Genomic DNA, 24,175 nt, shown 5'->3' with positions numbered 1-24,175 from the left:
TTTTAATCTATCTCTTTTATCTCTTTTATTCAACTACTCATTCAAATAAGAAATCATTTTCCTGATTCTTTGTATCATTTATCTGTGTTCTCTTGTATGTCACTGAGTTTCTTTGATATAACTATTTTAAACTGTTTTTCAGGAATTTCACCCATTTCCTTTTCTTTGGGATCTGTTACTGAAGAATTATTGGGCTCCTTTGGAGGTGTCATGGTTCCCTGCTTTTCTACTTTTCTTGTATCCTTATATTAATACCTGTACATTTAGTATAACAGTCACTTCCTCCAATTTTTTGAATTGGCTTTCAGAGGGAAAGCCTTTTTCCTATAGATTTATCTGTTGCATTGCTTGGGTAGCTTTGCCTTTGATTCTGGGTGGGTGCAGTAGTGTAGTCTCTGTATGATTTCTTTGGCCATAATCAGTAACAGTGGTGTCTCTGAGTTTCTCAGCAGCTTAGGCTGGAGTTGTCAGTGAAGGCTGTGGTAAGGCTTTGCAGGGTACAGGAATACTAGCCAGGCTAGTCCTCAGGCATCAGCAGTGGTGGCAGTGGGCCCGGTGTGCTGGTCCTTAGACCCCTGGGTGGCATACACAAGCACCAGTATTGGTGGGTCTGGGTAAGCTGGTCCTTGGGCTTCCATGTGGCATGCTCAGGTGCCAGTGGTAGGCTGGGCAGGTGTGTCCTCAGGACTCTGGGCAGTGTGTGTGGTGTTGGCAGTGCAGTAGCAGTGGTGGACTGAGTAGGTCGGTCTCCAGGCCCCCAGCTGGTTTGTGTGACTGAGTGGCAGCAGCAGGCTGCATGGGCCAATCCTCAGATTCCCAAGAGATGCTTGTGGGGGCTGGTGGCAGGCAAGGGCCATCCTTATGCCACTGGAGGGTGCATGCATGCACTGGTAGCAGCAACTGTCTCAGTTTTTGAGAGTTCTTTATATTAGGGTTATTAGCCCTTTGTGTCTGTGGTGTATGTTGTGAATATTTTGTTTTCTTCAGTTTTTACACTTGGTTTGTAATGTTTTCTGCCATACAAAAATGTTGATATAATTAAACTTATCAACCTTTTGCTGATTACGAATTTTGAGTCATAGAAATCTTTTTTATTTTTTGCTGAGATTACAGAAGAATTCAGTAATGTCTTCTAATACATGGTTTTGTTGTTTACATTTAGATCCTTAATCCATTGAGAGGTTGTTTTTGTATATGGTGTGGCCTAATTCTTTTTATAAATGGCTACGACTTGTCCCAGTGCTAGTAATTCAAAAGTTCATCTCTGACCAGTGATTTGAGATGCCTTTACCATACAGTAAATTTCTGTATGTACCTGAGTCAATTTTTGGGCTTTCTATCTAGTCTATTCCTCTGAACAATTTGTCAATTCATGTACCAGTAGCACATTGCTTCACTTGTAAAGGCTTTATAGTATGTTTTGATATCTAGTAAGGCTAGCTGCCCTCAGTTTTTCCTTTTCACAGCTTTCCTGGTTATACTCACATATTTACTTTTCCCTATGAGCTTTAGGTAGCAAGTTTTTTTTAGTAGCAACTTTTCTAATGCTGTCAAAAAGCTTACTAATATTTTTATTGGGATGGTGTTAAATTTATAAATTAAATTAGAAAGTATTATATTAACTCATCCTATCCAAGAATAACACATTTTACATTTGTACAGGTCTACTTTGTATCTTTCAGAAGTGTTTTTAATTTTCCCCATGTAGATTGTGTAGTACTTATTAATTTCATTCTTAAGTATTTAGTTGTTTCTGCTGCTACTGTAAATTGGGATTTTTACAGTAGAGCTGGTTGATGTTTGTATATATAAATGGTATTGATTTTAGCTTGTTAATGCTATGGACTGCAACCATACAAAAATTTTTCATTGATTTGATTCTTGGAGGTTTTCCAGATATACTAGATATACTATCATATTATCTGAAAGGGAGTTTTATTTCTTCATCACCAATTTTTTTTTTTTTTTTTTTTTTGAGACAGAGTCTTGCTCTGTCACCAGGCTGGAGTGCAGTGGCATGATCTGGCTCACTGCAACCTCCACCTCCCGGGTTCAATGATTTCCCTGCCTCAGCCTCCTGAGTAGCTGGGACTACAGACACGCACCACCACGCCCGGCTAATTCTTTGTATTTTAGTAGAGATGGGGTTTCACCATGTTGACCAGGATTGTCTTGATCTCCTGACCTCGCGATCTGCCTGCCTTGGCCTCCCAAAGTGCTGGGATGAAGGCGTGAGCCACTGCGCCCGGCCTTCATCACCAGTTCTAATGGCCTGACTTCTCTTTTCTAACTGTATTAGTTAATACCACTTGTACAACGTAAACAGAAGGAGGGATGGTAAAAATCCTTGCCTTGTTCCTGATCTTAGTGGAAGTGTCTCTCATATTTCCCCATTCTCATTAATAGCATGGAATCTTAAGGTAAAGAGAGGTGTGTGTATGTGTGTGATCATATTAAGAAAGTTTTCCTTATTTTAATGTTCTTGAGTATTTCTAACATAAATGGACATTTCCCAGGGGCTTTGTTTTTTTTTTTTTGTATCAATGTAATCATATGATTCTTTTGTAGCTAGAAAAATTTTAAAGCAGGTACAATCAAATGACCTCCATAGCCATTAAATTATCTAGCTGCAAGCAATATGACTTCCACATACAACTTCCCCAATATGAACAAGCTATGACATTCACTGCAAGGTAAAAGAATGTCACATATGGCTCAATAGCTACAGACGATCTAAAGGTTAGAGAATATGTACCAAAACCAATTATAATACCTGAACTTCCATACTTCTTTCCTGTAATAATTAGGCAGTAGCTAGTTAAGATGCAAAAATGGCTTAATATACTAAATCTTGTTCCATAAACTATAAAATAATCACAAATACACTATATAAAGTAATAATGCAAAGCACCAACTATATTCTAGAATTCAATAACTATATATTAGATCTTTTATTACTAAAGTGTTAGTCATGATAAAAATTAAATACCTATTTTTTTTTTTTTTTTTTTGAAGCAGAGTCTCATTCTGTTCCCCAGCCTGAAGTGCTGTAGTGTGATCTTGGCTCACTGCAACCTCCGCCTCACAGGTTCAAGTGATTCTCATGTCTCACCCTCCCGAGTAGCTGGGATTAAAGGCATCTGCCACCACGCTCTGATAATTCTGGGATTTTTTTTTTTTTTTTTTTTTGAAACGGAGTCTCGCTCTGCCGCCCAGGCTGGAGTACAGTGGTGCAATCTCGGCTCACTGCAAGCTCTGCCTCCTGGGTTCATGCCATTCTCCTACCTCAGCCTCCTGAGTAGCCGGGACCACAGGCGCCCGCCACCGCGCCCAGCTAATATTTTGTATTTATAGTAGAGATGGGGTTTCAACATGTTGGCCAGGCTGGTCTCAAACTCCTGACCTCAAGTGATCTGCCCGCCTTGGCCTCCCAAAGTGCTGAGATTACAGGTGTGAGTCACCATGCCCAACCTAAATATTTGATTTTAAATTTGTTGTCTTTTAATCTGAAAAACCATTTGGGGATGACAAATTATTCACTGTTCATCTCAATGGTATATATTAATGAAAAATGGAAAAATTACAATGATTAACAATAGACAGGCCAGACACAGTGGTTCACACCTGTAATTCCAGGACTTTGGGAGGCTGAGTCCGAGGGAGGATTGCTTAAAGACCAGACTTCGAGACCAGGCTGGGCAATATAGGGAGATCCAGTCTCTATAAAAAATTTTAAATATCAGCCGAGCATGCTGGCACACACCTGTAGTCCCAGCTTCTTGGGAGGCTGAGGTGGGAGGATCACTTGCACCCAGGAGGTTGAGGCTGCAGTGAGCCATGGTCACTCCATTCTAGCCTGGGTGACAGAGTGAGACCCTAGGAAGGAAGGGAGGGACCGAGGGATGGAGGGGAGGGGAGGGCAGGAAGACAGACAGACAGAAAGACGGAAAGGGAGGGGGGAGGGGGGAGGGAGAAGGGGAGGGGAGGGGAGGAGAGGGAAGGGAAGGGAAGGGAAGGGAAGGGAAGGGAAGGGAAGGGAAGGGAAGGGAAGGGAAAAGGAAAGGAAGAAAGTGGGCACAGAAAAGCATAGAATATCCATAATATGATACACCACAGGACCATTAAAAATGATGCTTTGGACAATCTCAACAATGTTAACAAAATTTAACATTCAAAGTTAGGGGCAAAGAAAACAACAGAACATATGGGGATATTTGTTGTTGTTGTTTTGAGACAGAGTCTCACTCTGTCAGCCAGGCTAGCGCGCAGTGGCATGATCTCGGCTCACTGCAACCTCTACCTCCTAGGTTCAAGCAATTCTCCTGCCTCAGCTTCCTGAGTAGCTGGGATTACAGGTATGTGCCAACATGCCCGGATAATTTTTGTATTTTTAATACAGACAGGGTTTTTACCATATTGGCCAGGCTGGTCTCGAACTCCTGACTTCAAGTGATCCACCCACCTCAGCCTCCCAAAGTGCTGGAATCACAGGTGTGAGCCACCACACCTGGCCAACATAAGGTTTTATAAAAAGATTGAAGCTCCATTTTGTTTTATAAAATAGGTAGCACTTATTAAGCACTTAATATGTGCTAGGCATTGTTCTAAGCATTTTATATACATTATTTTATTTACTTTTACAAAAGCTCTCTCTATAAAAATAGGTAGTTACTACCCCCATTTTACATTGTAAAAGTGAGACTCTGAGAAGCTAATAACCTAGGGTCACAGAATCAGGACTAAACTTACATCCTACCAAGTTTAAAATGCCCCCAAATATTGAAAAGTTATCCCTATACAGTGAGAGTATGTGATTCTTAATTCTTATCTTTTGAAATTTTCAATTCTCCTAAAAGTAGTTTCCTATCCTTTGATAATCAGAAACTTTCTAAAATGAGTACTTCACTAATCTTAGATAATTCAGAAATATATTTATTTAAGATGGTCTGAATTGATGCCTTTTTTTTTTTAATACAAATTCTCCATTTCCCTAAAGATGTCCTCACTTCCACAAACTTGAGTTGAGAGAAAAATGAAGTCTTGTGATCTACTGTTATAATTATAAGTAAGTTGTTCTGATTCAATTCTGAAAGTTGTTTCTTTAAAGACTACCTTAGGTATGACACCAAAAGTAATCCCCATAAAAGAAAATAATTATAATATACTGCCAAAAAATTTTTGTATGTTTGCTCTGTGAAAGACAGTAAGAGAACAAAAGACAAGTTGAGACTGGGAAAAAGTATTTAACTTACCCAACAAAGGACTTTTATCCAGAATGTCTAATAAGTTCTCAAAACTCAGTAACAACAAACAACCAAATTTTAAAATGGGCATGAATAGACACTTCACCAAACAGAATACACAGATGGCAAATAACCATATGAAAAGATGTTCATTAGGGTAATGAAAATTAAAATCAAGATGAGATGTCCTTCAACAAGAATTTAATATCAATAGCTACATTGTGGGAAATCCATGTAATGGAATACTATTTAGCAACTAAAAGGAATAAACTGGCTGGGCACGGTGATTCATGCCTATAATCCCAGCACTTTGGGAGGTCGAGATGGGCAGATCACCTGAGGTCAGGAGTTCAAGACCAGCCTGGCCAACATAGTGAATCCTCGTCTCTACGAAAAATACAAAAATTAGCTGGCCATCGTGGTGTGTGCCTGTTACCAGCTACTCAGGAGGCTGAGGATGGAAAATTGCTAGAACCCAGGAGATAGAGGCTGCTGTGAGCCGAGACCACACCACTGCACTCCAGTCTAGACTATAGAGCAGGACTCCGTCTCAAAAAAAATAAAATAAAATAAAAATTAAACTATTGATATACACAACTACTTAGAGGAAATGCAAAGGCACCATCGTTGAGTGAAAGAAGATAGTCTCAAACAATTGCATACTGTATGATTCAATTCATATGACATTCTCAAAAAGACAGGGCTAGAGTGATGGAGAACAGAGCAGCACTTACAAGAGATTAGGGATGGGGGAAGGATGTACAAAGGAAGAGAACGAGGGAATGTTTTTTCTTGACTATGCTGGTGGTGGCATAATCTACGTACATGTTAAAATTCATGATATTGTACAATCAAACGTCCATTTTATTATACGATAATTGAAAAAAATAGAGGAAAAAGCTGACAGGGTCATATCTTTACCTGCCTAATACTGTCTCTTCAGGTCCTTTCCTAGAGACAGTTATATGCTGAAGTAAATAATAAAATGTGGGAAGAATTTTTTTTTAATTCAGTCCACATATTATTTAGGTATATCTTAAAATGTAGGTGTACCTGTTATAGATTAAGTCAGCTGATTAACTAGCCCAGTCAGCTTCCTGTCTTCTAGAGTTCCTGTTTTTGACTCTTTTCGTTTTAACGCTAAAAGCCAACAACTCCCCTCACTTCCCACAAGCCCCATCAGCAGCCTAGCATTGGCTCATCTGTGGTACACTAGTGATAAGCAGTAGCTGAGTAGGGGAGAGAGATATAGCGTTTTTTGTTTTTTTTTTTAATGAAAATGTGCTTTGACAGGCAAGTAGGATGGAGAAAGGTCTATACAGCAGTTCAACAGAGTTTCATGAGAGAAAAATAAGCCAGAAACCCTAATACAACCAAAGGAAGGTGAAAACTGATGACTGGCTGATTGCTGATTCAGGGACTGAAGCAGGGTCTCCCTCGGTCGTCCAGGCTGGAGTGCAGTAGGGGCAATCATGGCTCACTGAAGCCTTGATTTCCCTGGCTCAAGTGATTCTCCCACCTCAGCCTCCAGTGTAGCTGGGACTACAGGTGCATGCCACCACACCCGGCTAATTTTTTGTATATTTTGATGAGACAGGGTTTCACCATGTTGCCCAGGCTGGTCTCAAACTCCTGGGCTCAAGTGATCCATCTGCCTCAACCTCCCAAAGTGCTGGGATTATAGGCGTAAGCCACTGCTCTGCGCCCAGCCGAAAAATGTTGTTTAGAATGGTAAAAAAAATTAGTAAGCACCTGAAAAAAAGCTTTCCTATCTTAAGGGCTTTTGATTCGAGACCACCATGTGGCCTTGATTGTTAATGTCCTGTCACTGTTACTTCATTTCTGTCCTCCAGCAATCACTGTCCTCTCATTTGGTATCTACCTTTACAGCTCTTCCAAGCTGCAGTTATATTTTGTAATAAAGGTCATAGCAGAAGTACCTATTCTCTCAATTTTGAAATGGCAAAAAAATTTTAAAAATTAAAATAAACTCCTGCACTGTTTTGGACTGACATCCCAAGATTTTAGTGTAGGGCAGTAATTTTCATTTTCAAATCACAATGCACCTTCCATTCCTCAGAGAAAAGTTAAGTTTCTCTCTTTTTCTACCTCACTGTCTCTTGGCTCTCAAAGCCTCCTAGGCTAGTACGTGTCTTCAGCCCAGACGAAGAAATAAGAAAATCCTATGGGAGGGCTTTCTTGCTTGATGCTATAGCAACAGCCAGAAAACACCCACACACTTTTAAAATTCTCACCTCAAAGTTAGTTTATGTGACTGTGAAGATGCTGACATCTCCCACTCTTGTTACTAACATCAGACTCTTAACACTCAATCAAATAATTCTGAAACGTGTTGGCTATATTTTCTAATGAGACAATTTCATTTAGGCATCTGAGGGTTTTGTCATTTGGGGAAACCTTTGAAATGTGAAAGACGCTATCCTTTAAGAAACCTGGCAGTATTCATTTTTCCTCATGAATAATCTCCCCTGAATTTCCAGGGGGAAAAAAACATGCAGAAAAGTATGTAAGAATTCTTTTCTAACTGTAAGCCCAAGAAAAATGATCTTTTGTTAACTAGTAGCTGTACACTATACCACTATCCTAAGAGCAATATTGTCCCTCCGTTGTTAAGAGATTAATTTCCCAGTAAAAATCATCTTCTGCATATCGTGAAATCCAAACAAAATACTGTAGTAACTTGTAAAAAGTCTCAGAAAAACAAAGAATCCCCCAAATACTCAAGCTTCCTAATAGAATAATATAAAAACTTATCCTGAGAAAAGAAATATTGAAAAAGCTTTAAGTGCACATATACAACAAAATGGACCCAACTAAATAACCATAACTAGGAAAATGTTCTACAGAACCTAAGACAGCAAAAATGAAGCATTTGTAATACTCACAAACAATGTTCCATGTTAAATACAAAAAGGCAGTGTAATCTAATATATGATATGCTCTCAATGAGGAATGAGAAGAAAAAACACTTAAAAGAAAAAATGTCAGGAAAAGGGGAGAGAGATATAGGAATACAGCTCTCTTTTAGAAGGTGAGTCTTTGGAATTTTTCCTATTTCATTAAAAAAAAATTCTTTGGAGATAATTTTTCTATTCGACTTTTCTTAGTTTCTAAAATTTCTATAATGAGCTCGTGAGTACTTTTGTAATAATAAAAGCTTTAAAAAGTTTAACAAGAAATTGTTGACATCTTTTACATTCAGGTGCTACCTCAAATGGCCTAAGACATTGAGAAATTACTGTGCTTAGATCGCATAAAGAGTTTTATAACATTTTATCCCATTTAAGCCTCTGGACAACACAACAAACGGATAACATTACTATGCAGAGAAAATGTGCACTTCACACCTTGAGCAAGCAGCAGGACTCAGACTTCAAGTCAAACAGTCTGACCTGAGAGCACAGTTAAATAACCTCCCTGTTTACTTTTTTGGTTCTTTTTAAGCATCTAATTTAATTTACTCATTTAATTTAATAAGTAATAATTTATTTCCAGACAACTGTATTTGTATTTTATATATTTATGTTTTTCATGTTGTTGACATTTCTTTAACAGCTTTACTAAAATACAATATATAATACCATACAATTCACCCATTTAAGTTGTACAACTATGGGGTTTTTGTTGTTGCTGTTTTTAAGAGACGGGGTCTCATTATGTTGCCTAGGCTGGTCTTGAACTCCTGGGCTCAAGTAATATCCCCACCTCAGCCTCCCTAGTAGCTGGGACTACAATGGGTACCACCACACCCAGCTAACTTTGTTTTTTTAATGGTATTGAACAGAGTTGTGTGACCATCACTGCAATCTATTTTCAAATCATACCAAAAGCGGCCCCTCATTAGCAGTCGCTCATCATTTCTCCCCAACTTTCCCAGGCCTACACAACCACCAGTCTATTCTCTATCTCTATGGGTTTGCCTGTTTTGGGTATTTCCTAAGAATGGAATCATATGTTATGTGCTCTTTTGTGTCTTTTTTTTTGTTTTTTACTAGCATGTTTTCTTTTTTTTGTTTGTTTTTTTAATTTATTGAGATGGAGTCTCGCTCTGTCACCCAGGCTACAGTGCAGTGGCGTGATCTCAGCTCACTACAACCTCTGCCACCCAGGTTCAGGTGATTCTCCTGGGACAGCCTCCCGAGTAGCTGGGACTACAGGCACGTGCCACCACGCCCAGCTAATTTTTTGGTATTTTTAGTAAAGATGGGGTTTCACCATGTTGGCCAGGGTGGTTTCAAACTCCTGACCTCAAGTGATCTGCCCAACTTGGCTTCCCAAAGTGCTGGGATTATGGGCATGAGCCACCATGCCTGGCCAGTGTAATGTTTTCAAGGTTCACCCATGTTGTCGCATGTATTGGTACTCCATTCTTTTTTATGATCAAATAAAATTCCACCATATGGATATGCCACATTTTATTTACCCTTTTATCAGCTGATAGACTGAGTTTTTCCTACATTTTGGCAATTATGAATAATGCTCCCATTAACATACATGTACAAGTTTTTATGTGGACATATGTTTTCAATTCTCTTGGGTATATACCTAGGAGAGGAAGTGCTGGGCCATTTGGCAATTCCACGTTTAGTCTTTTGAGGAACTGCCACACTATTCTCCAAAGCAACTGTACCATTTTACATTCCTACCATTAATGTATCAAAGTTACAGCCAGGCGCAGTGGCTCAGGCCTGTAATCCCAGCACTTGGGAAGCTGAGGCAGGTGGCTCACCTGAGGCCAGGAGTTTGAGACCAGCCTGGCCAACAAGTGAAACCCCATCTCTACTATAAATACAAAAAAATAAAATATAGGCCAGGCGCGGTGGCTCACGCCTGTAATCCCAGTACTTTGGGAGGCAGAGGCAGGCGGATCACCTGAGGTCAGGAGTTCGAGGCCAACCCAGCCAACATGGTAAAACCCCGTCTCTACTAAAAATACAAAATTAGCCAGGAGTGGTAGCATACGCCTGTAATCCCAGCTACTCAGGAGGCTGAGGCAGGAGAATCACTTGAACCTGGTAGCCAGAGGTTGCAATGAGCCAAGATCATGCCATTGCACTCCAGCCTGGGCAAAAAGAGTGAAACTTCTGTCTCCAAAAAAAAAAAAAAATAGGCCGGTGCAATGGCTCATGCCTGTAATCCCAGCACTTTGGGAGCCGAGGGGGTAGGATCACTAGGTCAGGAGTACGAGACCAGCCTGGCCAACACAGTAAAACCCCATCTTTATTAAAAATTCAAAAAATTAGCCAGGCACCATGGTGGTGGGTGCCTGTAATCCCAGCTACTCAAGAGGCTAAGGCAGGAGAATCGCTTGACCCCAGGGGGCAGAGGTTACAGTGGGCTGAGATCGCGCCACTGCACTCCAGTACAGGTGACAGTGCGAGACTCCATCCAAAAACAATTAATTAATTAAAAATAAATAAAAGTTTATATGTATATATGAAAGTTCCAGTTTCTCCACATCCTTCCCTAACACTTATCTGTCTTTTTTTTTTTTTTCTTTTTTCTTTTTGAGATGGAGTCTCGCTCTGTCGCCCAGGCCGGAGTGCAGTGGCCGGATCTCAGCTCACTGCAAGCTCCGCCTCCCGGGTTCAAGCGATTCTCCTGCCTCAGCCTCCCGAGTAGCTGGGACTACAGGCGCCCGCCACCGCGCCCGGCTAGTTTTTTGTATTTTTTAGTAGAGACGGGGTTTCACCATGTTAGCCAGGATGGTCTCGATCTCCTGACCTCATGATCCGCCCGTCTCGGCCTCCCAAAATGCAGGGATTACAGGCTTGAGCCACCGCGCCCAGCCTATCTGTCTTTTAAATTACAGCATTCTAATGCATATGAAGTGGTATTTCACTGGAGTTCTGAATTGCATTTCCCTATTGACAAATTCTACTGAGCATCTTTTTCACGTGCTTATTGGCTATTTGTACATCTTCCTTGGAGAACTCTCTGTTCAGATCCTGTGCCCATTTTTAAATGTTTTTGTTAAATTATTGAGTTGCAAGAGTTCTTTACGTAGTTTAGATACAAATGCCTTATCAGATACATGATTTGTGGGTTATCCTATTCTGTGGGTTATCTTTTCACATTCTTGATGATGTCCTTAGAATCACAAATTTTTAATTTTGATGAAGTACAATTTATCTACTTCTTCTTTTCTTGCTTGTGCTTTTGGTGTCATTTCTAAGAAGCCATTGCCCAATGCAATGTCACAAATGTTATGACTATATATTCTTCTAAGAGCTTTCAGGTTTAGCTCTTACACTTAGGGTCCTTGACGCATTCTGAGTTACTTTTATATATGGTGTTGAGGTAGGTAGATAAACTTTTAAAATCCTATTTCATTTTTTATTTTATGTTTTCATTGTTTGTTTATTTATTTATTTAGAGAACGAGTCTCACTCTACCGCCCCCGGCTGGAGTGCAGTGGTGCGATCTCAGCTCACTGCAACCTCCACCTCCCAGGTTCAAGCTGTTCTCGTGCCTCAGCCTCCTGATAGCTTGGGTTATAGGCACGCAGCACCATGCCTGGCTTATTTTTGTGTTTTTAGTAGAGAGAGGGGTTTTGCCATGTTGCCCAGGCTGGTCTCAAATTCCTGGGCTCAAGCAATCCACCCGCCTCAGCCTCCCAAAATGCTGGGATTACAGACGTGAGCCACCACGGCTGGCCTTAAATCATATTTTAAAAGTTAAAATTGGCATCATCCTTAACTTTCATCTCTATTTTTCTCAAATCTCATCAACCATCAGCTAGCACAGAGTTTAAAAACCTCAGACTCTGAGGTTAGAATGCCTAGGTTAGAATTCTGGCTGTCTCATGTGACCTTAAACAATATACCTGACCTCTCTGGGCCCTGATGTTCTTGTCTACAAAATGGAGAGACTAACAAACCCCACCTTAAAGATGAGGATTAAATGCCAGTAATATATCCAAATGCTTATCGTAGTAAGCACTTTTAATAGAATTCAACTATTAATTCTCACCTTCTAAATATCACTCAAGTTTGTCTGTTCTCAGCAGTTTGAAAGTTTCTACCCTACTGGAGGCCATCACTTCTTACTTGGATCACTAAATCCTATTCTTAAACTACTTCCCTACTTCTAATCTTGTCCCTTCCCAATTCATTCTATATCGGACCCCATAATGACCATTATAAAATGGTCACATATCCATATCCTGCATTTAAAAAAATAGCTCCCTGGTGTCCTTAGGTTGAAGTCTAAATGTGTTAACAAGTGAACATGGAGACTTTCAGGTTTGGCTGCCATTTACCTCTCCAGCCTAATCTCTTACCACTACTCCTATCTGGGGACATGACTTTTTCCACCTCATACTGATCTTTCAGGAATCAGCTAGATACCACTTTCTCTGAGAAGTCTTTCTAGATGACTCCATCCTGTTACACATCTTCTGTTACACTCTGAATTCTCCCTATCAACACATTCATTATACAGTGTTATAATTAACTGTTCACTCCTATCTCTTTAATATGAGAACTGGTGAGGACAGACAATATTTCTTTATCACCACATCCCCTAATGAGTAATACAGTCACAGGCCAAAATGATTAATAAATATTTTATGGGCTGATGAATGGCCTCAAAAGTACGCATGTATCGTGTGGCACTTTTCTCCACTAGATAGAGAATCCACCAAAACAATAACTTAATAGAAATTATTTTCATGTTTACAGCCTAAGAGTTTCTTTTAAAAATTTTTTTTTGAGACGGAGTCTCACTCTGTCACCCAGGCTGGAGTGCAGTGGCACGATCTCGGCTCACTGCAACCTCTGTCTCCTGGCTTCAAGTCTGTCTCTTGCCTCAGCCTCCCAAGTAGCTGGGGTTACAGGCACCTGCCAGCCTGGCCAATTTTTTTATTTTTAGTAGAGATGTGGTTTCGCCATGTTGGCCAGGCTAGTCTCGAACTCCTGACCTCAGGTGATCCACCGTGCCCGTCCAGCCTGAGTTTCAATTAAACATGAGTTCTACTGTCATTACTAACATGATGCACATGTGCCTGACTTGTGGTTGGCTGTTAACACTAAATAAAACAAGAGAAATAGTTAAGACGCTTGATGTGTCAAGTGTACAAAACTCAAACTAGATAAATTATTTTTCAAGTTTCTCTATTTTCTTGCCCTTACCGTCTCTGCAAGGAAATGTTTTTAAATTAAATAGAAATTTCAAGTAAATTCCAATAATCTTTATTAAATTCAACTTGCACGAAGACAAAAATGAAAATTTGAATAACCACTTTAAAACTGTTAGTTTTAATGCAAGTTTTAAAAATAATCACTTCAGAAACTTCTGAAGTCCTAAAACTAGCCACCTAATTCAATAAAATTCCATCCTAATCCCTATTCTACTTGGAGTAAAAATATGGACTAGGAGTAAAAAGTGGCCTTATTTTTTAGAAACACATACCATTCATTTATGAATGAATGAGAGGAAGGGGAAGGCTGGCAAATTCATCTGTAAAATCATCTGGGTCTTCAGCCTCTTGAGAGTGAGACTGGGTTTTTAATTAATATTCCAAATTCAAAAGTTATTAGTCTTGGCGCTTCCCTGGTGGTCTAGTGGGTAGGATTTGGTGCTAACAAAAGTTATTAGTCTTTACAAATTTTTCATTTCTTATTTCGTCAATTTAAAATTTCTATTTCTCCAGAAATAAATCTAGTCTGCACAGGTTTTTAAGTATACACTAATACTAATGTATAACCATATTTTTAATTAAAATATCTTAAATACAGAAACAAGTTACTGGAAACTATAATCAAACTATAAATTTGTCTGGGAATAGTGGCTCATGCCTGTAATTCCAATACTCTGAGAGGCTAAGGTGGGAGAATCACTCGAAGCCAGGAGTTAGAGACCAGCCTGGGCAACACAGACAGAATCCATCTCTACAAAAATAAAAATAAAAAAAATAAAAATATTAGCCAGGCGTGGTGGTGCACACAGGTAGTCTCATCTACTCAGCAGGCTGAGGTGGGAGGATCGCATAAACCCAGGAAGTCGAGGCTGTAGTGAGCTGTGATCACCCCACTGTACTCCAGCCTGGGTGATAGAGCAAGACCCTGTCTCAAAACAAACAAAAAAATCCCTATAAATCTGTGAAATCAAATTTGACCCAAGTATTAATATTTTGGGGCAAAATCAGTTTGAAAAATTCTATACCTTTACTCATACTTTCCATTGCAAACAATCTATATATTTAACAAACATCAGACACTACCAAACTATAAATGGGGTTGGCATGCCTTCTCTGTAAATGGCCAAACAGTAAGTGTTTTAGGCTTTGTGAATCAGACAGTCTGTGTTTCAACTACTCAATTTCAGAAGATTGGTTCCAGGACAGGACCCCCTGCAAATACCAAAATCCGCAGATGCTCAAGTCTCTTATATAAAATGGCGTGGTAACTGCATATGATTTAGGGACATCCTCCAGTATATTTTAAATAATCTCTAGATTACTTATAATACCTAATACAATGTAAATACTATGCAAATAGTTGTTATACTGTATTTTTTATTTTTATTTTTAATTATATTTTAAAATATATTTATATTTATACATATTCTATTTTTTCTCAAATATGTTTGATCCATGGTTGGTTGAATCCATAAATGCAAAACCTGAATATATATAGAGTCAAATGTATATTTTTATAGCATGAAAAGGAGCCACAGACAACACATAAAAAATGAGAGTGACTGTTGTCTAATAAAACCTTATTTACAGAAACACATGGTGGGACATTCTTGGCTCCAAGGCCACAGTTTGCCAACTCCAGTATTATAAAGCAATCTGAGAGTCACAGAAACTAGCCTTCTAGTTTCCCTCTACCTTCCAGGCCCTGCTGCTACCTTACTGTTAACATGAAAAATTGAATCTAGCCTTCCAAATTCTCAAAGCTTCAATTCTGGAACTTGAAAGATCCTGAAGGACCTGAAATGAACTTGCTTTCTCCTTGCCAAGAGATTTCATCCAATTTCAATTCAGTTAAAGGAAAGTGCTCCTTGGTCGGATGAGCCATCAAGAGCAGTTCATGGGCTCTACTAAAAAATCAAAGCAGATAAAGGTTTGTCTCTATCAAAAGACTTCTATGGGACAGGTTTTTTTTTTTTACTTTTTATTTTTATTATACTTTAAGTTCTAGGGTACATGTGCACAACATGCAGGTTTGTTACATATGTACACATGTGCCCTGTTGGTTTGCTGCACCCATTAACTTGTCATTTACATTAGCTATTTCTTCTAATGCTATCCCTCCCCCATCACCCCAGCCCACAACAGGCCCCAGTGTGTGACGTTCCCCGCCTGAGACAGGTATTATTATCCCCATCTTCACATGAGGAAACTGAGACTTAGAAAGGATAAATTATTCAGCCAGGGCCCGTTCCATACCCAATACTCAATTCTCTGTATCATTCTGCCTCCAATATATTGAACTGATAAAGACAAACATGGTAAACCAAAATAGATAAGTAGCTATGTCTCCTACAAGTCATATCTTAGGTCACTAGAAGAAAATATCATTTTGTCAACTTAACATTCTGTTTTTCTATAAAGACTGTGATTCAGCATTTAAATCACTGTTTCAAATATATTTTTGAGCATTTTTGTCCTAAACAATTACCAATGAAATAACAAATCACCAGAAAGACAACAAATTCCTTTTCTGGATTTTGTGGTATTGGTACTCTTACCTGACACTGGTTAATAGCTGCATGGTTGCCATGAAATGGAGACTGTCTTTCTTTATCTCGATGATGCCGACTGCTGTGTTTACTTCTCTGCAACTGCTGGCGTAATTTTGCAATCTGAGAAAGCAAAAATAGCAAGTACAACAGAGTGTTTTCCACACGAAATAAAAACACATCCTTGCTTAATAAGAACCAGTAAAACTCACCCTTAATAAGTCCTTTGAATTTTTGAAACATATCAGTCTCATTTTTTTGTTCATAATTTTATACATATATACAACACATGCATGTATGTGTGTATGTTCCAACACTGTTCTCAGCCTTCAACCAAGCACTACACAAATAAAGTTTTCAGCACTTAGAATAAGTACATTACAGTTTTCACAAAGAATTAAAAAAAATAACAATCATTCTCATTGTCTTTACCATAAGTTAACTTTTATTTTAATTTAATTTCTTTATTGAACACCTAACTTTCAACAGCTCCAAAAATTACACAGTATTTAAAAATCAACTCAAGCCATGAAATATATTCACAGATATCATCTTTAATGAATGCAATTCCAATGAATATCTTATTTATTCTTTGACCGAATTTTTGCATTTCTACATTATGTGTGAAATGAAAATGTCACTAATTAGCAGCACAGAAAATGGTAATCATAGCATGGAGCCATAATCATCACGGTTATAGGGAATACTCCATTTCAGAAACACCACCATATATAGAAAAATAATAAATGTGGCCGGGTGCAGTGACTCACGCCTGTAATCCCAGCACTTTGGGAGGCCAAGGCAGGCAGACTGCTTGGGGTCAGGAGTTAGAGACCAGCCTGGACAATATGATGAAACCCTGTCTCTACTGAAAATACAAAAATTAGCTGGCCATGGTGGCATATACCTGCAGTCCCAGTTACTTGGAAGGCTGAGGCACGAGAATTGCTTGAGCCCGGAAGGCAGAGCCTGCAGTGAGCCAAGGTTGCACCACTGCATTCCAGCCTGGGCAACAGAGGGAGACTCCATCTCACCCAAAAAAAAAAAAAAAAGAATAAATTCACATTTGTTGTATTGTTACAATGTTTAAATCTGATGTTAACAGACAAGGATGAACTCTCCTAAAAAAAAGACAAAAATACAAATCAGGTGATATATAAATCTCCCTACTCAAATCTTTATTAAATCAACACAATAATTGTTTTCCTGTTATTTCACAAGCCAAAAAGAAAAAATAAATCAATGGAAAATTACAAAGACTTGCTGCCCATAATATCAAGGAAATAGCCAACAGAAGGATCATATTTCCACACCCACTAACTTAGAACCATTTTTCTGACCTCCTTAAGTTGATCTGTACTGCCCCAAGATGCTGAGCGCTTATGAGATCCTTTCTTCTTTTCAGAGTATTCTTCAGCCCATGCACTCTCTGTCTGTAATGAAAAAACAGGAGAGGTGTATTTTAACAAAAATAATTTCACAACAATCTTTACCATATTTTTTCTATTATAAAACATATTTCCATTACAGAAAAATTAGACATTAAAAATAACACAAATTACTCAAAATTCTCCTAGCACCAGTTATTTAACTGGTATTTAATTACAATGAATATTTTGTCACACTTCATTTTTATTGCTAATAAAAAATTAGTATTTTTAAATAATTATAATTATACTCCAAATAAAGCATTTATGGAACAAAGTTAACTATGTAGAGTAACTAGAGTTACTAGTCAACTAACATATAATAGCTAATAATGTTAGTTATTATTAGCATGCATCAGGCATACTAATAATAGCTAACATTCTTGTGCTCTTAATGTGCTAGGCACTGTGCTTTCATATGCTTTATCTGACTTAACACATGTAAGTTGCCTAAGGTGTTACAGCTAGGAAGTGGCAAACCCAAGAAATAAATCTAAGACTCCAGAGCTCATAATATTAACTTCTATATTATGTCTAGTCTTGCCATAAGTATCTGCAGAGAATAGCTTCAAAAATGTTAAACCTGGCTGGGCGCGGTAGCTTATGCCTGTAATCCCAGCACTTCAGGAGGCCAAGGCAGGCAGGTCACGAGGTCAGGAGTTCGAAAACAGCCTGCCCAACATGGTGAAACCTCATCTCTATTAAAAATACAAAAATTAGCCAGGCGTGGTAGTGTGCACCTGTAATCCCAGCTACTCAGGAGACTGAGGCAGGAGAATCGCTTGAACTCGGGAGGTGGAGATTGCAGTGAGCCGAGATCATGCCACCGCACTCCAGCCTGGATGACAGAGGGAGGCTCCGTCTTAAAAAAAAAAAAAAAAAGTTAAACCTTAAGTAGTTATACCAAACCTAGAATTTAAAGAGTGTACTAGGAAAGAAAATACAAATGAGTTCCTAGCACATGAAACTATGTTCAACCTCACTGATAAGAAGGGAAACGAAAGTTAAAGCTTCAACAAGATTGAGCAATTTGCTAATATAAACTTTCCTATATTGTTAGTGGGAGCGTACAGCCTTTATGGGGGCATGTTCAGCACCTGCTGTCAAAGTTATAAATGCACAAACTGACACAGCAATCCCTTATTTAACAATTTATCCTGCACAGATACCAAATGCACATCTTTATGTACAAAATGATTTGCCTATTATCCCTGTAGCACTGTTATTACAAGTAAGACTGAAACAATGTAAATAAGTTAGATTTATTTAGGCCTGGCTAAATAAATTATGGTATACCTTTATAACAGAGTACTGTGCAGCTATAAAAAATGAATAAGGAAATTCACAATATACAGACATGAAATAATCTCATGATATACTGTTAAGTGAAAAACCTCAAGGCTCAGTACCGTGTGTATAGCAACTGCCTTTATATGGGACTGTTAAAAAGAATGTATGTGTATGTAAATTTTATCTGGAAGAAAATACATGGTAACAAAGAAAACTGGTACCAGTCGCTGTCTCTGGGGAAAAAGACCCTTAGTGTATACCCTGCTGTACCTTTTGAATTTTGCACTACATGAAATAATAAAAAAAAATCAAAAAATACCGTGCAGTTTGAATATTCTTTGCACTATTAACGTACCAATTACTAATTATAAAATGGTCTAGTTTCAAATGGGGAAGGAAAAGTTTTCGAAAATGAAGAAACTGCGATTCTAATTAGTCATGTTCCAGGTCTGGATCTTCTCCTTATAGCTAAAAGGACTCCATTCTGACAAGGATCCTTAAATACACTGAATCAAAAGGAGGGGCTACAATTTGGTCAACTTCCCACCACTCTATGCCCTATTTCACCTAAACTCCAGTTTCACTTTGAGGTTACCAACTGATGTCACAATCCCAGAGGTGACCCCTACTGTACTTATAATTTCTCATATTAGGGTCCACAGGCTCTTTAAGTCCATTGTTAAAATACCTGTCACAAAGATCAACATGTAAATAGGACCATATAGCATAAAGTATCAAAATCAAAAACCAAAATCAAAATAATAAACTTAATACTATAAAATTTAAAATCTTAACAAATGAATTCTTTTTTTTTTTTTTTTAACTTTTAGGTTCAAGGGTACATGTACTGGTTTGTTACATAGGTAAACAGGTAAACTCGTGTCATGGGGGTTTGTTGTACAGATTATTTTGTCACCCAGGTACTAAGCCTAGTACTCATTAGCTATTTTCCCTGATCCTCTCCCTCCTCCCACCCTCCACCCTCTAGAAGGCCCCAAAATCTGCTCTTCCCCTCTATGAGTCTATGTGTTCTCATCATTTAGCTCCCATTTATAAGTGAGAACATGCAGTAGTTGGTTTTCTGTGTTCCTGTGTTAGTTTGCTAAGGATAATGGCCTCTAGCTCCATCCATGTTCCTGCAAAGGACATGATCTTGTTTACTTTTATGGCTGCATAGTAGTCCATGGTGTATATGTACCACATTTTCCTTATCCAGGCTACTGTTGGTGGGCATTTAGGTTGATTCCATGTCTTTACTATTGTGAATAAGCAGCATAGTATGCATGGTTCAGAATCACTTGGTGTTAAACAAACATGTTTAGGTTTCAAATCAGTTAAATAACATTTTTTGGGCCAGGCACAGTGGCTTATGCCTGTAATCCCAGCACTTTGGGAGGCCGAGGTGGGTGTATCACGAGGTCAGGAGTTTCACACAGCCTGGCCAACATAGTGAAACCCCGTTTCTACTAAAAATACAAAAAATTAGCCAGGCGTAGTGGCAGCTACCCGTAATCCCAGCTGCTTGGGAGGCTGAGACAGGAGAATCGCTTGAACTCAGGAGGTGGAGGTTGCAGTGAGTCGAGATCTCGACACTGCACTCTAGCCCGGGCGATGGTGCGAGGCTCTATCTCAAAAAAAAAAAAAAAAAAGTATCTTAAGCAAGATGCTTCTCCTATATAAATTTTTAAATTCCTCATTTATAAGAATAATGTAAGGCCAGGCACAGTGGCTCATGCTTATGCATGGCTAATCCCAGTGCTTTGAGACGCCAAGGCTTCAGGATCACTTGAGCCCAGGAATTCAAGACCAGCCTGGGTAACATAGGGAGACCTCGTCTCTAAAAAAAATGCAAAAAATTGGCTGGGCATCATGGCTCACGACTGTTGTCCTAGCTACTTGAAAGGCTGAGGTGGGAGGATTGCTTGAGCCTGGGAGGTTGAGGTCGCAGTGAGCTGTGCTTGCTCCACTGCACTCCAGCCTGGGTGTCAGAGCGAGACCCTGTCTCAAAAAAAAAGGAATAATGTCATCTACCTACTAAAATTATAACGTAATTAAAAGAGTTAGTATGTGTAAAGGGTTTAATTTTTAAGCACAGTGCCAAGAACAAAACATTCACTCAGTAAATGTTCATTATTATTTTCATTCCATTAGGCCAAGAAGTTGTAACTTATTTTGTGATCTCTATGGTCATAAAGACAGATGAAAGAATGCAAATAATTTCTGATGAAAAAAATGGCCATAATAATTTCATAGAAATAGAATGTTTTATGAAAAGAGTTTTTTGCAAATTCTAACCAAATATAAATGATAACTCATCTCTTTCATACATTTTATATTACTATTTATATGAAAACTTCAGGCTAAAATCATGACGAAGAGTTACTTTATAAATACAATTCCAAATTCAAAAATTGTTTAAATTTTTATCCCTGCATTTCAAATGGTAGTTTAGTATTAAATTCAGACCTTATTAGAGGTTCTCAAATATAGTTTGAAAAAAAAGTTGGTTTATACCTCTCCCTATGTAAGAGGGGAGGAACCCTTACAGATAAGAGGGAATCCTTCTATTTAGGAAATCTCCTTAATATATTAAGTGAAATACAAGGTTGCAGAAAAATGTATAGAATATGATACCTTGTGTGTAACCAAAAAAAATCAGTTTTTCTTGTTCATTTGTGATTGTATGTGTGGTTGTGGGCTTGGGCACATGCAACCTCCAAGAAAATAACTGATTTAGACAAGGATCATCAATGGAAGCAAAAACTATTAGGTAAAAGCTATTGAAGAACAGGATATTTATGTGGTGCCAAAACTCACAAATTACTTGCTAATTACAAAACCAAAAACTTCATTTTCTTTCTAAAGTGAAGAATAATTAATTTAAAAACTTAATGTAATTAAGAAAACAAGTGCGAGAATGACCTGTTCTAAATTAAGGAAGACTTAAGAGAAACCAAGTGCAACGTATGAATGTCGAATTGGGTCCTTCTGGGTCCAAGTGTAATGTATAAACGTTGAATTGGGTCATTAAAAAAAAAAAAAAAGACACATTGGGGAAATTTTAACATAAACTGGTTATTACATGATATTATGGAATTGTTAATTTTTTTAGGTGACCTAATGCTACTATGGTTATATAGAAAATATTCTTAGGAGATACATATTGAAATATTTAGGGATAAAAATATAGTATCTCCAACATACTTTCAAAAATTGCAGCAAACACACACATACATACAAGATAGGAGTACATCTTCAAAATTATTTTTAATGAGGTTAAAAAATGTATTAATTACTCCTTGACAAATACAGATGCAAAGATCCTCAATAAAATACCAGCAAACCCAACCAACAACAAAATTTTTTAAAAATTATATACCACAACAAAGTGGAATTTATCCCTACGATGCATAGAAGATTCAATAAACAAAAAAATCAACTGATATAATAAGCCACATTAACAAAATAAAGAATAGCATTATATGATCATTTCAACAGATGCAGAAAAAACTCACAAAATTCATGCCCTTTCATGATAAAAACAAACCAGGAATAACAGAAAAGCATCTCAACATAATAAAATAAATTTCATAAAGGAGAAGCCCACAGCTAACACCACATTCAACGAAGAAAAACTGAAAGCTTTTTCTCTAGGATCAGGAACAAGGCAAGGATGCCCCACTCTTGTCACTTCTAGTCAACACAGTACTAGAAGTCTTAACCAGGACAATTAGGCTAAATAAATAGCCTCCAAATTGGAAAAACAAGAATTAAAATTGTCCCATTTGGACACAACATTATGTCATTATAGAAAACCCTAAAACTCCACAAAACAAACTGTTACAACTAATAAACAAGTTGCAGGATACAAAATCAACAACAAAAAAATCAGATGTGCTTCCAAACATTAACAAATATCTAAAAAGAAAATTATGAAAAAAGGTTCTGGAATGCAGGCAGCAAGATGGCAGAATAGAAGGCTGCACTCATTGTCTCCCCAAGAAGGACACCAATTTAACAACTATCTATACACCAAAAAGCACCTTCATAAGAACCAAAAATCAGATGAGCACACACAGTACCTGGTTTTAACTTCATATCACTAAAAGAGGCATCGCAAGAGGGTAGGAAAGACAGGTTTGAATAGCCAATGCCACCATTCCCCCTCCCTCCTTCACTCCTTTGCCACTGCAGCGAACTGTGTGGTGCGCACTTGGGAGAGGGAGAGCACAGCGGTTGTGAGAGACTGCACTGAACTCAGTGCCGCCATCACTGGAGAAAGCAAAACAGGCTGAACTCAGCTGACACCCACCCATAGAGGGAGTACTTAAACTAGCCTTAGCCAGAGGGGAATTGCCCAACCCCATGGCCAGAACTTGAATTCCAGAAAGCTTCATCACTGCAGACTGAAGTACTCTAGGGCCTCAAATAAATTGGAAAGGCAGTGTAGGACACAGAGACTGCAAATCCTAAGCAAGTCCTAATGTAACTGGGCTCAGAGCCAGTGGACTTGGGGGACACGTGACCTACTGACATATGAGCAGGGCGGCCAATGGCGTGCTGGTGCCACCCAACCCCAGGCTACACAGTTCACAGCTCCAAAAGAGATATATTCTTTGTCTTGCATCTTGGATACCAGCTCAGCCAAACAGGATAGGACACCACTCAGAGACATGAGGCCCCCTTTCTAGGTCTTAGCTCCTGGAGGACATTTCTAGACACACCCTAGGCCAGAAGGGAACTTGCTGCCTTGAAGGAAAGAAACCAGTTCCAGCAGGACCCATCAGACCAAAGAGCCCCTGAGAAACCAGCAGTCATGGCCAGGCAGTGCGGACCTTGGATAAGACTCTGAGACTTGCTAGCTTCAGGTGAGACTCAGCGTGTTCCCAGCTATGGTAGCTATGGGAATACTCCTGCCTGAGACAAGCACAGGGAAAAAAAGTTAAAGGGAACTTTGTCTTCCACCTTAGGTACCAGCTTGGCCACAGTGACATAGAGCACCAAGCGGGCTTTTGGGGTTCTCGATTCCAGGCCTTGGCTCTACATGGCATTTCTGGACCTGCCCTGGGCCAGAGGGGAAACCACTGCCCTGAAGGGTGAGTTCCACGCCAGGTAGCATTAACCACAAGCTGGCTGAAGAGCCTTTGGGCCTTAAGGGAACACTGGCAGCAGTGGCCTGGCAGTACTACCTGTAGGTATGTGGCAGTGGTGGCTACAAGGTGAGGCTCCTCTGCCTATGGATAGGGGAGGAAAGAGTGGGAAGGACTGCATCTTGTGGTCTGAGTGCCAGCTCGCCAGAAAGACTTCTAAGGTTTTTGACTCTAGTCCCTAACTCCCTACAACACCTCTGGACCTGCCAGGGCCTGGGGAAACTAACCGCCAGGAAGGAAAGGACACAAACCTCGCTGATTTCACCACCTACTTACTGTAGAGCCCCAGGGCCCTGAGTAACCATAAACACTAGCCAGATAGTGGTTACAGCAGGCCTTGGGTGAAAAGCTGTGC

At 39.0% G+C, this 24,175-nt stretch overlaps 1 protein-coding gene across 2 annotated transcripts in view; it reads right to left on the bottom strand.

Moving 5' to 3' along the window:
• Positions 1-24,175, bottom strand: part of FAM117B (family with sequence similarity 117 member B) — a 138,424-nt gene that overhangs the window by 30,340 nt on the left and 83,909 nt on the right. The window contains exons 3-4 of one of the 2 annotated variants that reach the window (XM_045367484.3): positions 17,294-17,386; positions 15,963-16,076 (exon numbers count right to left, since the gene is read on the bottom strand). In XM_045367484.3, coding sequence (XP_045223419.2) covers positions 15,963-16,076; positions 17,294-17,386 — 207 coding nt within the window. Of the gene's footprint in view, positions 1-15,962; positions 16,077-17,293; positions 17,387-17,952; positions 18,243-24,175 lie in introns of those variants that run through there. The other variant, XM_074009784.1, reaches the window with a different exon arrangement.

The sequence above is a fragment of the Macaca fascicularis genome, chromosome 12, assembly GCF_037993035.2.
Source record: "Macaca fascicularis isolate 582-1 chromosome 12, T2T-MFA8v1.1".
NCBI lineage: Eukaryota > Metazoa > Chordata > Mammalia > Primates > Cercopithecidae > Macaca > Macaca fascicularis.
This window is presented reverse-complemented; position numbering and strand designations above follow the sequence as displayed.